Source organism: Eublepharis macularius, chromosome 13 (genome assembly GCF_028583425.1).
Source record: "Eublepharis macularius isolate TG4126 chromosome 13, MPM_Emac_v1.0, whole genome shotgun sequence".
NCBI classification, from domain to species: Eukaryota; Metazoa; Chordata; class Lepidosauria; order Squamata; family Eublepharidae; genus Eublepharis; species Eublepharis macularius.
The window spans coordinates 44,835,644-44,848,898 of NC_072802.1; the positions used below are offsets into that span (position 1 = coordinate 44,835,644).

The following is a 13,255-nucleotide window of genomic DNA, read 5'->3' on the forward strand; positions in this document are numbered from 1 at the left end:
CTTGGGACACATCAGTGTCCTCCTGGGTTCTGGTGCATGGGGCTGGGGGGGGGGGGGAGTTTCCAAGTCTCTTGTCATTTCAAAAATAGGTCAAGAAAAGGAGACGATGAGGTAAGTAGCAGTAATCACAGGTATATTGTATATACAAATCATACATACAAAAAGGCTGGAAATAAGGCTACTATAAACAAAGTTTACAGGTCCGCTACAGGTGCTACTTTTAATTCGGCAGAAAAGATCTGCAAAATCTCGTGATGGCAAGTAGTGTCTGAAATCCATTCTGGCTTTCAAAAGCCCAGCTCACAGTAAATTAACTTTATTGTGGACCGAGTTCATGCACACAACAACTTGAAACACTTTTAATTCATGTGACACACACACACACCCATAGGATCATCAAAAACTGCAGTATGGCGGTGGGAGGAATCCTCTTTTGTATAGAACTTTGCTTCCCATAGCCCAGTGGGGAAAGCCAACCAGTCAACCCAGTTTGAAATGGCTTTGAGATTTAGTAATATGGATGTGTTAACTTGGCTCATTTTGTGGGTTCTAAACTGAAAGAAAAAACGAGTTCTTAGATATGCTGACATGGCCCAGTGTTCCCATCTGAACACGGTGGGTGGGCAAAGGAGGGATTTCTACACTAACGACCTCTGTTGATGGCCTCTTTCAGGAAACTCCTGGGAATCATTACCAAAAAGGATGTATTAAAGCATATTGCACAAATGGCAAACCAGGATCCGGACTCCATATTGTTCAATTGAACCCAGGTATGGAGGCGGGTTGTAGCGTCCCTCCCCAAAGGAACTTTCTAGACGGACTCCCATGTTTTTTGCTTCTCTTTTTATTGAGAATCCGGAGCTATCTTCAGAATTTTCACTGTATGGAGCTAACAATAATCATGTTTTATTTTTTCTACAAGATAACCAATTGCACTATATAATCTGTGGAAATTAATCTTCTCTTTAGAAGAAAAAGACTTTATTATATAATCCTTTGAAGTTGCATTGGAAAAAATCCATGAAGGAGTAAAAGAAATGATATAACAGAATAAAATTGTTGCTTTATTTTTAATTCTGCTCTCTCTTCTCCGGTAAGTTCAGGGGAGGGGTGACTGAATGAAGCTTGCATTGTGCTAAAGAAATCACCTCTCCATAGGGGTATTGGCTATTTGGAATCTCACTGAAAGAGCAGGATGGTTTAGCAGTGGCTGCCTATTCTGCAGCTTCCTGCCTGCTCTTGCTCTGACTGTCCCCCTCTTTGCTTGAGTCATAGCCTGGTTGTAGAGACAGCTGACATGGAGCCTGGTTTCCGCATTTTGTTAAGATTGTAACTTCCTCCTATTGCCCAAATGTCTGAGTAGAAGGCAGAGACTCCAACTCATTGCCAAAGATGGCTAATAGGTGAGTCCATGCTACACTGTATCAACAATCTTCTAGGGGCTGTAATTTGCTTGCGCACCAACCAAAGTGAACCCATCTGTGAAATATTAAAAGAATCAGAGATTGGAGATACAGGAAGGTGGCAGGCCCAAGCTGAAATTGTTTGGAAAGTTTCCTAATGAGTTCAGCACTATAGCAAGCTGCAAGGAAAAACTTCAGAGGTACAACAGAGCCTTTCCTTGAGACAAGAATGGATCTTGGGTTTAATTTTACAAGACTAGCCCAGGATCTGGTTCAGGGATTGTAATAGGCCACATATATGAGGAGATTTCAGTTGTTGCCGGAGCCTAGCAAATCTAACAGTGTGGAGAATACAGTGTAAGGGTTCAGGTGCAGTGGGAACTGCCTTTAAGAGAACAAAAAATGCTCTGGTTTGTTCTGAGGCAAAATGAGTTTAGATTTGGGGAGGGCCCTACCACTCTGCTTTTTAATGGCAATCTGAACACAGAATGTAGCAAGCAGGACATTTTTTTCTCCTAGAGCAGGGAAAGATTAGTTTCTGTAGCAGCTAAGAACACAGGAGCAGGGCCTTGAAAACTAGGACAAGTTCAAAAGGCTCCAAGATGCCAGCTTCTAGGCTTGATGGGAAGGGGATTGCTTCCTTGCTGGACAGTCTTACCTTCCTTTGGGTCAACCTCTGGGGTCTAATCTACCTGGAAGATAATGTCATTTAGGGTTTCTTCCCTCTCCAGTATTTTTGTAGAAAGAGGAAGGAGAGTCCTGTAGATAAAGCACAGCTGGGAGCAGAAAGCAGGGAAAGCTATAGGGAAGCCTGGCTGTGAATGGTGAGGAGTCCTGATTGTGGTGCTGGGGAAGTGGGTTGATGCCAGGCAAGGCTGTGTGTGGCAGGAGCTGCAGCAAAAGGGGGTGATGGGATGGCACGAGAGCAGAAGCATGCCTGTGCAGAGGTGGCCGTTGTTGGATTAGAGCAGTGATTTTTCTCCTATCACAACTGGCACTCGTGTGTGCGCCTCTAGAGAACTCAGAGATACAGGGCAACCAATTTTTGCAACATGATTCACAGTCTCGATCAGCTCCCCAAAGAAGGAAATATTACCTGGTATTTCTCACAGTCCTGCAAACCTTCCTTATTCTTTGTGTAACCTAACCTTCCTCCTAGCTCTTTTGTATTAGTTTACCTGCTGTGATCTCCCCTTCCCCAATAAAATCAGAATGCCTGGTTATGTTGACAACTACAGGGTTGGATCCAGACTAAATTGGCAATTTCAATCCGTCCCCCCTTCCCTCCCATTGGATCCCTATGCCCCAGGAACAGCATTTTATGGAGATCAATGAACTGCAGTGGGAGGGGGGAGCCAGGATAGTTCCATTCCACGAATGGGAAATTAGTCTGGATCCCACCTACAGTTGCCGTCTTGAAATGCTCTGATGTCTCCACCCTTTTTGTGGATGGTATGAAGATCCCTGACTAGTTGGAAGCACTAGAAGATAAGCCCCCTTCCGAGTCTCTCTGTCCTCTCCACTGTTAAAGGCAACCACTTCAGCTTTGAACCACCATATACAAAAGGGTGTGTCAGGCAGCTTTGGTGCTTCCTCCTCCCACCCCAGTCAGCCAGCCATGGCAGTTTCAGCCTCAGTCGCTGGCACTGCCTGATGAGCAAGTTAGGAATCCCAGTTGATGGCACATGAGAGGGTTTGTTTTGTGTGTACCTGGGTCCATAAGCCTCAGGAAAAGAAAGTGAAATGTGCATCCTTGTCTCCAAGATGCCTGCAGGCTGTGCAAAATGGGTGACATACTGACCTACATTTCTGCTACTGCAGTGACGCTGTGAATTTTCTGTCTTCACTGAAGCAAGCAGAACAGCACAATGCTTGCCTGAATGCCATGAGAGTGATATAAAGGTGACTTATGTGAGCAACCCAAAGCAGGCTGATCTTCAGGAAGTGATACTAGTGCAATGGCAAGATGAGTTTCATATTTTTTAGTAAACAGTCCTGAAAGGTCTGGATTAGTAGAAAAGAAATCACATGTAGGCAGGACTTGAGAGATGGTCAGTGATGTCCTGATCCACAACAGCCCTGTAGGTGCCCTCTTGGGGAATAATTATCTGTGTCCCAATCCAAGCACCGACCTTCCTAGAAACTTGCCAGCTAAAGAGTGATATGCGACTATGTATAGTATTCCTTCGTGTGTCTGTCCGAAGGATGGGTCTTCTTGAGTTCCCTCTTCACCAGTTCTAGACACTTGGCAGAGGGTACCTGCTTTCTGTGCCCCACACGTGTACTAGGCTACTTCAGCAGTCCCTTTTTCCCCTTGGGCATGTGTGAGAAGACATACTACAGGGAGAGGGAGCTCTTCACCACAAGGGCTCCAAAACTCCTGCTATAGCCACAGATGCAAGATGCTCTCATCTTCTCAGACAGACCAAGTTTCCATTATAGAAGGGAATGGAGATTTTGGGTCTTAAGAGGCCTCAGTTCCTGGCTCTTGCCTCTGGGGAACAACCTTGATGAGAACCACTAACAAAAGAGAAAATCTTGAGATGTTGCACCTACAGTGACAGTAGACAGGAGTCCCAATGAAGGGCATTGTCTTTTGAGCTAAGCGGGTGCATCAGGTTCAGATGCCCATATAGTCACTCCTAATTGGCAGAGTAATGACCTGCCCAACGTTGCAGGAGGAGACCAGTCTACAAAATGTTCCACTTCCTTCACCCATCAAGACGGAAGGCTCCAAAGTAGCTGCCTTCTGCATCGTTATAGTTGATGTCCAGCGAGGAGACGGACACAAAGAGCTTGTCACCCGCTTTGAGGTCAAAGAGGCCCCCTTGGTAAAGAGCATGGAGCCCATAGGTAGCATCCTGCGCCCAGCACTTAGTGCCCACGCCTTTCAGCAGTGGGATGGTCTGTCCACTGGTGCTCTGGAGGTTGATGCACTGCACCAGTTGATGGCCCAGCGCCTGGGAATTCATACCCTCTGTGGGGTAGCGGAAGTAGATCTGGGCATAGATGTAGTATTTGCCTGCCTGGCTCACATGCAGCTTGCCATCCCGGTAGGTGAGGTCCTGCAGATGTGTATGCATGGTTTTGTTGCCCCAGTAGGGAATTGGGAGCTGGCAGGACTGAGGCAGCTCCCCAAAGAGGCTCCGGCTTCCTGCAAGGAAAACACAAGGAGAGGTGTCAAAGGGAGCCTGGTGGCTCTGCAGGGTTTGGGCTGCCTTTGCATGATGGATGAGAGCGGTACCTGTTTAAGGTGGACCTTGCTGCTTCAGAGTCCACATTGCTTTTACATGCAGGGGTGTGCTTCCCACATGGAGGCTTATGGGGCAGTGAAGCTATGTGGGAGTAGCTTGGAGAGCTTCCCTGTATGGATGAGGGAGGCAGTACTCTCCTGCTGATGAACAGAAGGGGCTGTCCTCTAGTACCTTGCATGAGAACCAGGACCAGCCTCTCCTCCTGTCCTGGCAAGGGTTCCAGTGCACTTCACTTTAGTAACTGCTGCTTGCAGACAAACTCCACTGCAGAAGTGTGGATGTATATAAGAGTCTTTGACAACCAGATACTGGAGTCGGGCAGTAGGACAAGGTTTCCTGCCTCCTGTGCTGCTTGTTTGCTTCCCAGAACCATCCAGTCAGCTGCTACAGGAGAATAAGTTGCTGGTCTTGACTGACCTCTGACATGCCCCCAGAAAGGCAGCCTTAGCTTGGGCCAGTGGAAGAGGGCAGAGCAAAGGAAGCCAGGGAGCCTCTATGATACCAAAGCAGGAGTTGCTAGGCCAATGTGAGAGCCTGAAAATTAACTCGTGCTGAGGAAATCTCCAAAAATAACAGAACTGTGTGAGAGAGGCCTATGCTTACATGGGCTTGTGGTCTTTATTTGACCCCTCAGACTACCTAAATTTTGCTTTAAATTGTCACTCACCTGTCTGGGATGGCTTCCACCCCCTGAGCGTAAGGTGTGCCGATGGTTTGCTGCCTGGCTGCCTGATCACCAACTGCCCGCCTGAAGAGTTGGTGGACTTTTTTGAGGTCTCTGCTGCAAAAGATAGACAGATATAACCTGTGTGTGTCTCAAGTTAAGGAGGACTCGTGTGTGTGGGGGGGGGGGGCGGGTATCTCAAGTCTTGTGGGAGGAATCAAGATTTGTCCCTGGTACCAAATCCCCCTTCTTAAGAGAAGCCTGTTTTCCGTAATCCTCTTGCTACTGGATACTTAGTGCTTTTGGATCAGAATTTGGTTTTCCTTAAAGGAGAATGGACGTGTTGCTTTCAGGAGGGATTTCAAACCACCCTGGCAGGCAGGTCACTTCTCTATTAGGGGAAGGACGGGAAGACTTGCTGATCACTGCTGCTTTTGGGTTTGAAAATTCAGATCAGAGGATAAAGGGGTACAGATTGCGGGGGGTGGGGGGAACATGGCAAAAGAATTTTCTCCCCCCCCTCCCCCATCTGTGGCATGACCAATCTTAGCGTTGTCTCTGCAAATTTTGTCCTGGCCTGCCTTGATTTTGAAAATAGACATTTTGGGCCAGATTTTCCTTTGAATCCAGTCTGCCCCTATTATTTGACTTCTGCAGTGATCATTTTAACCCTCCTCCCACCTCCTGAGCCCTCCTGCCCAACCTTCCCTCTTGACTCACCAGTCTGAGCGCTCTTACGAATAATACTCTCTGTCACCTAGAAGAAAAGGAAGGAAAGACAGGCACAATGACCATTCCTTCCGTACTGGTAATCACAAATCAACTGATTTGACTGTTGTGGAGAAGGAGGTTCCCTTAATTTCAATTGGATTTTGAAACAAAAATGAAACTGAACTGGGGCAGGGTTTATTTTCAGCCAGTAACATAAGCTTTTAGTCGTCAAATCAGAGAAGCCTTCCACTTACAATTTATTACGGGCTGTTCATAGGCCTTGATCAACAACCAAACATGCTAATTCTGAACTCTGGCAACCGTTTTGAGAATGCTGGTATTAATTTATCAGAGCGAGAGGATTTAGAGAGGTGGCTAAAGAGCTTAACTGGGACCCACCCCTGTATCCCTACACTCCCAGACATAAAGCCACAGTCTCCCCTGCCCAAGGCTTACCATTGAGATATAGGCCTTGATATTGCTGGCCAGCTTGAGGCATGACTGGTTGCCAATCAACTCGTCCAGGTCCGAGAGTTCCTGCATTTGGCTGAGCAGCAGGAGGCAGTGGCCCTCCTCAGAGCTGCCATGGGCCTGAGCTTTGAGCTGAGCAAGAAGAGGAGGAAGAGGAACAGATCTGTTAGATTTGAGAGGAGACTCTGGGGATAAAATGCCTGCCTGTTGATGGGGGAGCGGCTGCTGCCTCTCAATGTACCCTCAGTGGAAGCCACTGCTAGGTAAAAATGGTGAGCATCTTTATATATACAACAACTCACAGGTGAAGGACAAGCATTGAGCAATTTTCTGCCTGGAGGTGATTACCTTGTCAGAGTTTGGTAAGGCTTTTGAATTCTGCCTCTTGGTATATTTGTATATACATCTGTTCTTGTATTTCTGACTAAAACCCATTTCAAATCTCTTTCTTAAAGTTGGCTGTAAGTTAAACAAGTGTGCTTCCTCACAGACTGCAACAGCTGTAGCATCTGACCTGACCAACAGGAGTTCAGCCAAGGGGGTTTAATAAAGCAGCATTGAGGCCCACTGCCCATAGTCAAATGTTCCAAAATCAGAAAACATATTCCAGCGATGAAGCTGTAGCTTCTCTTGTCCCCCTTTCATGAACTTCTTTCTCCACATGCCAGCAGGAAGCTGGGGATGGTAAGAGGGCAGTTGTTTTTGCCAAGCAAATAGAGGTGATAAAGACCCAGAGGGAGCAAGTCTGTATCTGCTGAGCATTGAGCAGAAATGTGGTGACTCACTGTGGTTAAACTGGGCATCCAGCCCGATGCTTCAGTAATCCTCAAGGAACTGGGTCAGGCATTGTGAAATGAACTCTGTGTGTGTGCGTGTGCGCGCACTTATGTTTAAAAACAAGAGTGTGCACGAGAGGGGGGGGAGAGAGAGCATGCCAAAACTGGGCCGTAGACATTCCTGCCGGCTATGAGAGAGGCTGAGTCAGCACACGGTTTCCCTGCAGACACTGCTGAGTTGTGACAAAGGCCAAAACAACCCACCGAAGGGTGAGAGACTGACTGCCACTCACTGTGGATAAGCTTTCCCCAACCACCCGAGATGCTGCCCAGGAGGCCCAGTAAGATGCCCGCCATCTTCTAAGATAGGTCTCCCTCGTCTCTGAACTCAGAAGCTGGCATAGCGGGAGACTCTTCTTACCAGGATGCCGTGATATTTCCCCTCACTGAAGTGCCATCTGTTCAGCTGCCTCTTTTAATTCCCCCAAACTAAGACTCTAGCCAGGATCACAGTGGTTCCACGTTTACTTAAATACCCATTTGCTAGCTATGGTTGACGAATGTGAGCATTGCCTCTGAAATCCTGAATCTCAGTTTTCAGGAGAACTGAGGATGTTGTGTTTATAAAATAAGAACAAACTTTATTTCAAGAAACACGTAGAGTTCAAAATACACATTTCCTAATCTTGTCGCTACTTTCTTCCTTTCCTAACCACTTTACTTTATAAAAACATGACTTACCTAACCTAGTTCTACCTAAAAATGAAGTTTCTTTCTTAACCTCCCTGTATCCACCCCCCACCCCCGCAATCACATCCTCTCATCCAATCTGTACATTTTGATCCTGTCTCTCTCTCTCATTGGTTCTTCCTCACTCTCATTCTACCACATGGCCACTCCATCCATCCCCCCCTCACTCTCCCCCCCTCCCAGTCCACTTTCTTACTTTTAAAATCACTTATCAGGAACTATGTGCACAATTTCAACCTTTATGGCATTTCCTACTGATCTTATATGCATTACATCACAGCCACACTCACTAAGTTCTCTCCCCTGAGATTCTCTGAACAGTGCTCATCTTCACTAATTCCCTGGGAGGTGGCAAGATGTTTACAGAGAATTCTTGCTTGCCTTTCCCTTCAGCCCCATGCACTCCGCACAGACAGGCACATGCTCATAGTTCATGGGCAAGGAGCCAGGAAGAGAAGGCAGAGGACAGAGGTCAGACTGGGGTGTGTGTAGAAGGATGAAAGTGTAGCACTTTCTCCCCCACAGAGAGAGACATACAAAATGGGGTTGTCACTTTTTTCCTAGCAGGGATTTTGTGTGTTTATCAGGTGCAGGATCTGTGTTTGAGGTGCTAATAATGTTCTGTCTTGAGTGCCTGATTGGTAGTAGTCATTTCCACATGCAAGGTATAACAGCTGAAAGAGCAGCTAAGGAATGATCCAGACAGATGTCTGAGCACAGCCTCATCCAGCTTTGGGAAGGGAGCAAAGATTGTATTGCTCCTTTCCTCCTTAAGGGGAATTTCTGAGCAGCATCCCAGCCAGCAACAGGCTGTTCTTGAACCACATGGAGACTTCCCTTCCTCCCTTTCCTGCATGCAACTTTGGAGACTTGAGACTGCAGCTGAGGGGAAAATGAAACCCAACTTAAGCCTTGATGTTTAGTTCGGGGAACTGGAATGGCCACTCCCATCTTTCTCTGGCTACAAAAGACACACCTGTTTACCAATATTCTCGAGAGCTGTAAGAGCTAGACTCTGATTGCTGCGCAGTTGCCACTCATGCCACTGCCAGATAAGGATAAGGTGAAGGCTCCTGGGATGGGGGGCCAAGTGGCTTACTTACAGGGACCCTGAACCTTGTCTAAATGTGTCACACATGTTTTGTTGGGTGCACTGCTCAGTGCCAGCAGACCCAGCACCTCCAAGGACTTCCTTGGGAACAACTGCCACTCATTAACTCCTGTCTTCTCTGAGCCTTCACTGGATGAGAGTATAATCCCAACTGTTTATAGTGATTCTGCACTAAAGGGCTTCCCCATCACCAGCAACAGGCTTTCTGAGACCCAAAAGCCCAACATGGCTGCTACCTTTTATGAACAGAGGTTTATGGAAAATCTCTATGTTAGTAGCTGGGCAACTGGTAGAAGTCAACAGGGGAAGCCCTACTTCCACTGCTTCTCTATGCAAGCAAAAGCTTTCCCTGTGGATTTTGGCCTGGTGTGGTAAACATACAAAGCATCCGTCCTTTAGAAAAGGAGGGCAACACTACACCCCCACAGGCATGCAGGAAGAAAACCCAGAGCTTTCTGTGTCCCAAAGTGGAGTGGCAGGTTGCCAACATGTGCGAAAACTGCAAGGGCCATTTCTAAGAAGCTACAAGGAAATGCTTTTCCCCATTGTGGTTAATTATTGTACAAAAGGGTCACACGCAAGACAGGCCACCAGGGAAGGTGCTGGGCACCTTCCTCGCTTCACCTACATCTCACCTGCTGTAGCTACTTCATATCAGATCTCCCCCATGTGCTGCCAAAGGCCTTTTCTTCAAAGGCATTTGGACAGCCATCATCTTTCCAAGGAGAACAGGACTGAAGCCTGTGGCTTTGTGTCACTTAAACGGATGCTCAGTAGTGTTTGACCCCCAGCTCAGCCCAACTGCCTTTCCAGGAGCCCCTGGTAGTAACATCCCCATTCATCAATAATGCTTAATATTACAGCCTTCTGATGCTGGTCCCCATCTTTGCCTCCAGAAGGTTCTGTTCAATGTTTGCAGAACTTTACTTATGCTCTTAGCCTGTCTAGACATCCCTAATCCACTTGACCTACAGGGGCTTCCTCCTGGCCCGCTCTAACCCTCCTTAATACAATCAATTGATGCAAACAGCTCTTCTCTTCCTATCACCCACCCCAAAAGAAGGTTTGATCTCTCCCCACCCATATGCTATGGTGTCAGTGAAGGGTTCAAGATTCCTGAGAATTCCCCACCCCCAGGAAAAGAGATCAGCTTCAGAACACAGCCCACCTTCCATGCCTCCATCCTGCTGTAAAATCTGTTCCTTCTTAATTCTGATATGAACCAAAATTGTATTTATGTATCTGATGTCCGTCCCATCCCAAAGGCCTGATTGCTCAAAAAGAAAATGTAAATGATCCTATTCAGCTGAACCCAATCTCCTCCTAACCCCTCAAATGCCAAACCAAGGGGGAGAGGAGAGGCCTGCAGCTACTTTTGAGTTTCTTATATATTTCTTGCACGTGTGTGTGAATGTTGTTAATGCCAGATGGAATGTGAAAGGCAGCTCATTTGAAGTTGCATATGAATACAGATTTTACTTTCAAATAGGCGATGTGGGGAATGGGGAAAAGGATGTGTGAGGACCTGCCATAAAGTGGCCTTGTGGCTCTTCTGAAGGATGCACAAATCCCCTTTGCCTTCACACCAAGCAGCAAAAAAAAAAAAAAAACTAGCCCCACCAAAGACTTAGGAAGGGCAGCTTAGCTAAAGAACCCCAGGCTGTGCCTCTGCCTTTTCCAGAGGGGAGTTGTGGAACTAAAATCAGTTACTGTTGCACAACTTAAGGCAAACGCAGAACTAAACAGAATTTCTTTCAGACACATGTACTTGACTTAGTGTGGCTTTTGTATGTTCTATATGTTGGATTAGCCAATTCCACACGTGCAGAGATTGTGTGCATCTCGCATAGACCTGAGCCTACTTTCTGGCTCAGTAAATTAGGCAAAAACTGGGCTGGTCGTTTTCAGAAGGGCCGCCTACTGCAGACCTTGGGAAAATTACCCACCACAGCGTCTCCAGCAATCTGAAAACCCGAAGATTCTCCTAGCTATTCACTCAGGCCTTAAACGTGCAGTAGAGCGACCGGCCTTCGCTGTATCTTTGCAAATTAAAGAGGCGGGTTTTGAAAACGGAAAGCTCCTCAGCGGGGGCAGCCACAAACCTTCCCGAGAGCCAGGCTTGCAACCCATTCCTGGTGCTGGGCCAGGACAACCAACCCATTTCTCTTCATTGTTGCTTTTCCTTCAAGGAAGGAGGGAGGGAGGGGGCTATGGGAACGGCAGCAGTTTGCTTTCACTTTCCCGCAGGGCTGTTTATCCCTCCGCTCCTGATCAGGTCAGCGCGGCGCTCCTGGGCCGGCCAGCCAGTCAAAATACTTGGCGGGTACGATTGGAGGGGGGAGGGGAGCTCGGCCTCCAAACATTCCCCCGCTCCCTTCCTCAGCGCTGCCGCTCCAACCCTCGCAGTCCAGGCGGGGAAAAAGTAGTGGAGAGGCTTGAACTCCCCCTCTCCGGTGCCGCTGTCCCCATTCGAACTGGGCCCCGACAGGGCGCCTGAAAGTTCAGTCTGACGCGGGTCTGGCCCCACAGGTTTGCAACTGCTGGCCCGGGCCACCCCACCCCCTTGGCTGCTTCTCGTCGGCGCTAGAATCGCCGCTAGGCAGCCAACCCGAGGAACTGGTCAGGGGGCCGGTTCTTCACGCGTTCCTCGGAGCCACCGATTAGGGGGCCAGCGGGCAAGAATGTTCAGGGATCGGGCGCTCTCCGTTGCCAGGCTGTGCGCGTTGTGAAGCCCAAACACGCTTGTTAAGGAGCAAGTCCCACTGACTGCCGCGGGACTGACTTTCGAGTAAACATGCTTCAGCTTGTATTGCAATCCTAACTCGAAAGCGAGCCTCGCTGCAGAAATCAAGCGCTCCTCCCGCGACAAAAGAGGGATGTTTAGAACGGGCAAAGCGAACTCCAGATGGGACAAAAGCGTTGTGTGTGTGACTCTCGTGGCCTCTTACCAGAGAGGAATTCCCAGACCTGGGAACCCGAAGACGATCCTTCTCCAGTGACCAGTCAAGGCGAGGTCGCCAGGGGCCATAGGAGGTGGCCAGGGACCTCAGCGAATATCGCTTCCTGCTGCCCCGTTCCCTTACCCCCTGGACGGGATGAGAAAGGCCGCCAGACTACTCCGGGGCAAATTAAGCGTCTGCGTGAGCCCCGGTTTGCCCGGGGAAACGACTTTCCAACAAGATGCCGAGGCATCTTCTTCCTCACAGCATCCTACGGCTTAAGCGCATTGCGGATCGCGGCCCAGTAAATGCCTGCGAGGATGCAACCAGCCGCCCCCTCTCACCTTGGAGATGGACATCGTGAAGTAGACGAAGAGGCCGGTGGTAGAGGCGATTTGCAGGGCCAGGATGCCCATGGCGGCCACGGCCAGCCAGACCGGGCTGCAGCGCTTCTTCCGACGGTACTTCTCGGCTGGCGGCCCGTCACCCAACATGCGGGCAGCGGAGTCGCTGCTGTCGGATCGGAAGTACGGCTGGCTCGGGGTTGCCTGGGTCATCCTGGCGGCATCCAGAGGCGATCCAGAGCAGCTCCGCGTCTCCTCTGGCCACAGGCTCTCTTCTCCTGGGCTAGGGGGAGGCTCCGGCAGTGGCTCGGACCCGCCTCCGTGGGCTGGGCGGACGAAGTTCAAACCCAGCAGCCCGCCGGATAAACAAAGGAGGCAGCCCAGCCACGTGGAGAAGGAGGCGGCGCCGCTCCGGCTGCTTCTGTGAGGCAATTAAGCCCATAGTAGCTGTGTGTGGAGACCCCACTTTGCACAGGCACATCTATTGTTGTTGTTGTTGTTTATTTATAGTCCACCTTTCTCACTGAAATCCAGGGTGGATCACATACTGCTAGGTCATTCACAGAGCAAAGCTATGATATGATCAACATTTAGGACATTCAGTGAAAACAGCTGTAATAGATCCAGAGGAGTTAGCCGTGTTAGTCTGTAGTAGCAAAATCAAAAAGAGTCCAGTAGCACCTTTAAGACTAACCAATTTTATTTTATTGTAGCATAAGCTTTCGAGAATCAAGTTCTCTTCATCAGATGCCTGATCCGAACTGGTCAAATACAGAAGAGGAGGGGAGGGGAAAGAACGGGACATATATCACAAGAAGACAGGAAGCAATTA

At 48.6% G+C, this 13,255-nt stretch overlaps 2 protein-coding genes across 5 annotated transcripts in view; one reads left to right on the plus strand and one right to left on the minus strand.

Annotated features, from left to right (window-relative positions):
* The window catches only part of CLCN5 (chloride voltage-gated channel 5), a 39,454-nt gene extending 38,380 nt beyond the window's left edge, over positions 1–1,074 (plus strand). For all 3 annotated transcript variants that reach the window (XM_054996018.1, XM_054996016.1, XM_054996019.1), the window contains one exon: positions 674–1,074. In XM_054996018.1, the coding sequence (XP_054851993.1) occupies positions 674–764 (91 nt within the window). In that variant the 3' untranslated portion in view covers positions 765–1,074. The remainder of the gene's footprint in view (positions 1–673) is intronic.
* On the minus strand, positions 117–12,711 carry LOC129341088 (tumor necrosis factor ligand superfamily member 10-like). 2 transcript variants are annotated; one of them, XM_054996021.1, is made up of 5 exons: positions 12,424–12,711; positions 6,489–6,635; positions 6,042–6,078; positions 5,325–5,435; positions 117–4,557 (listed from the first exon to the last, which is right to left on the minus strand). In XM_054996021.1, exons 1-5 carry the CDS (start codon positions 12,634–12,636, stop codon positions 4,115–4,117), a joined length of 951 nt encoding a protein of 316 aa, XP_054851996.1. In that variant the 5' UTR covers positions 12,637–12,711; the 3' UTR covers positions 117–4,114. The 2 variants fall into 2 exon arrangements, with proteins under 2 accessions (XP_054851996.1, XP_054851995.1); XM_054996020.1 differs by having other exon boundaries at positions 5,325–5,438.
* Between the last annotated feature and the right edge of the window lie 544 nt (positions 12,712–13,255).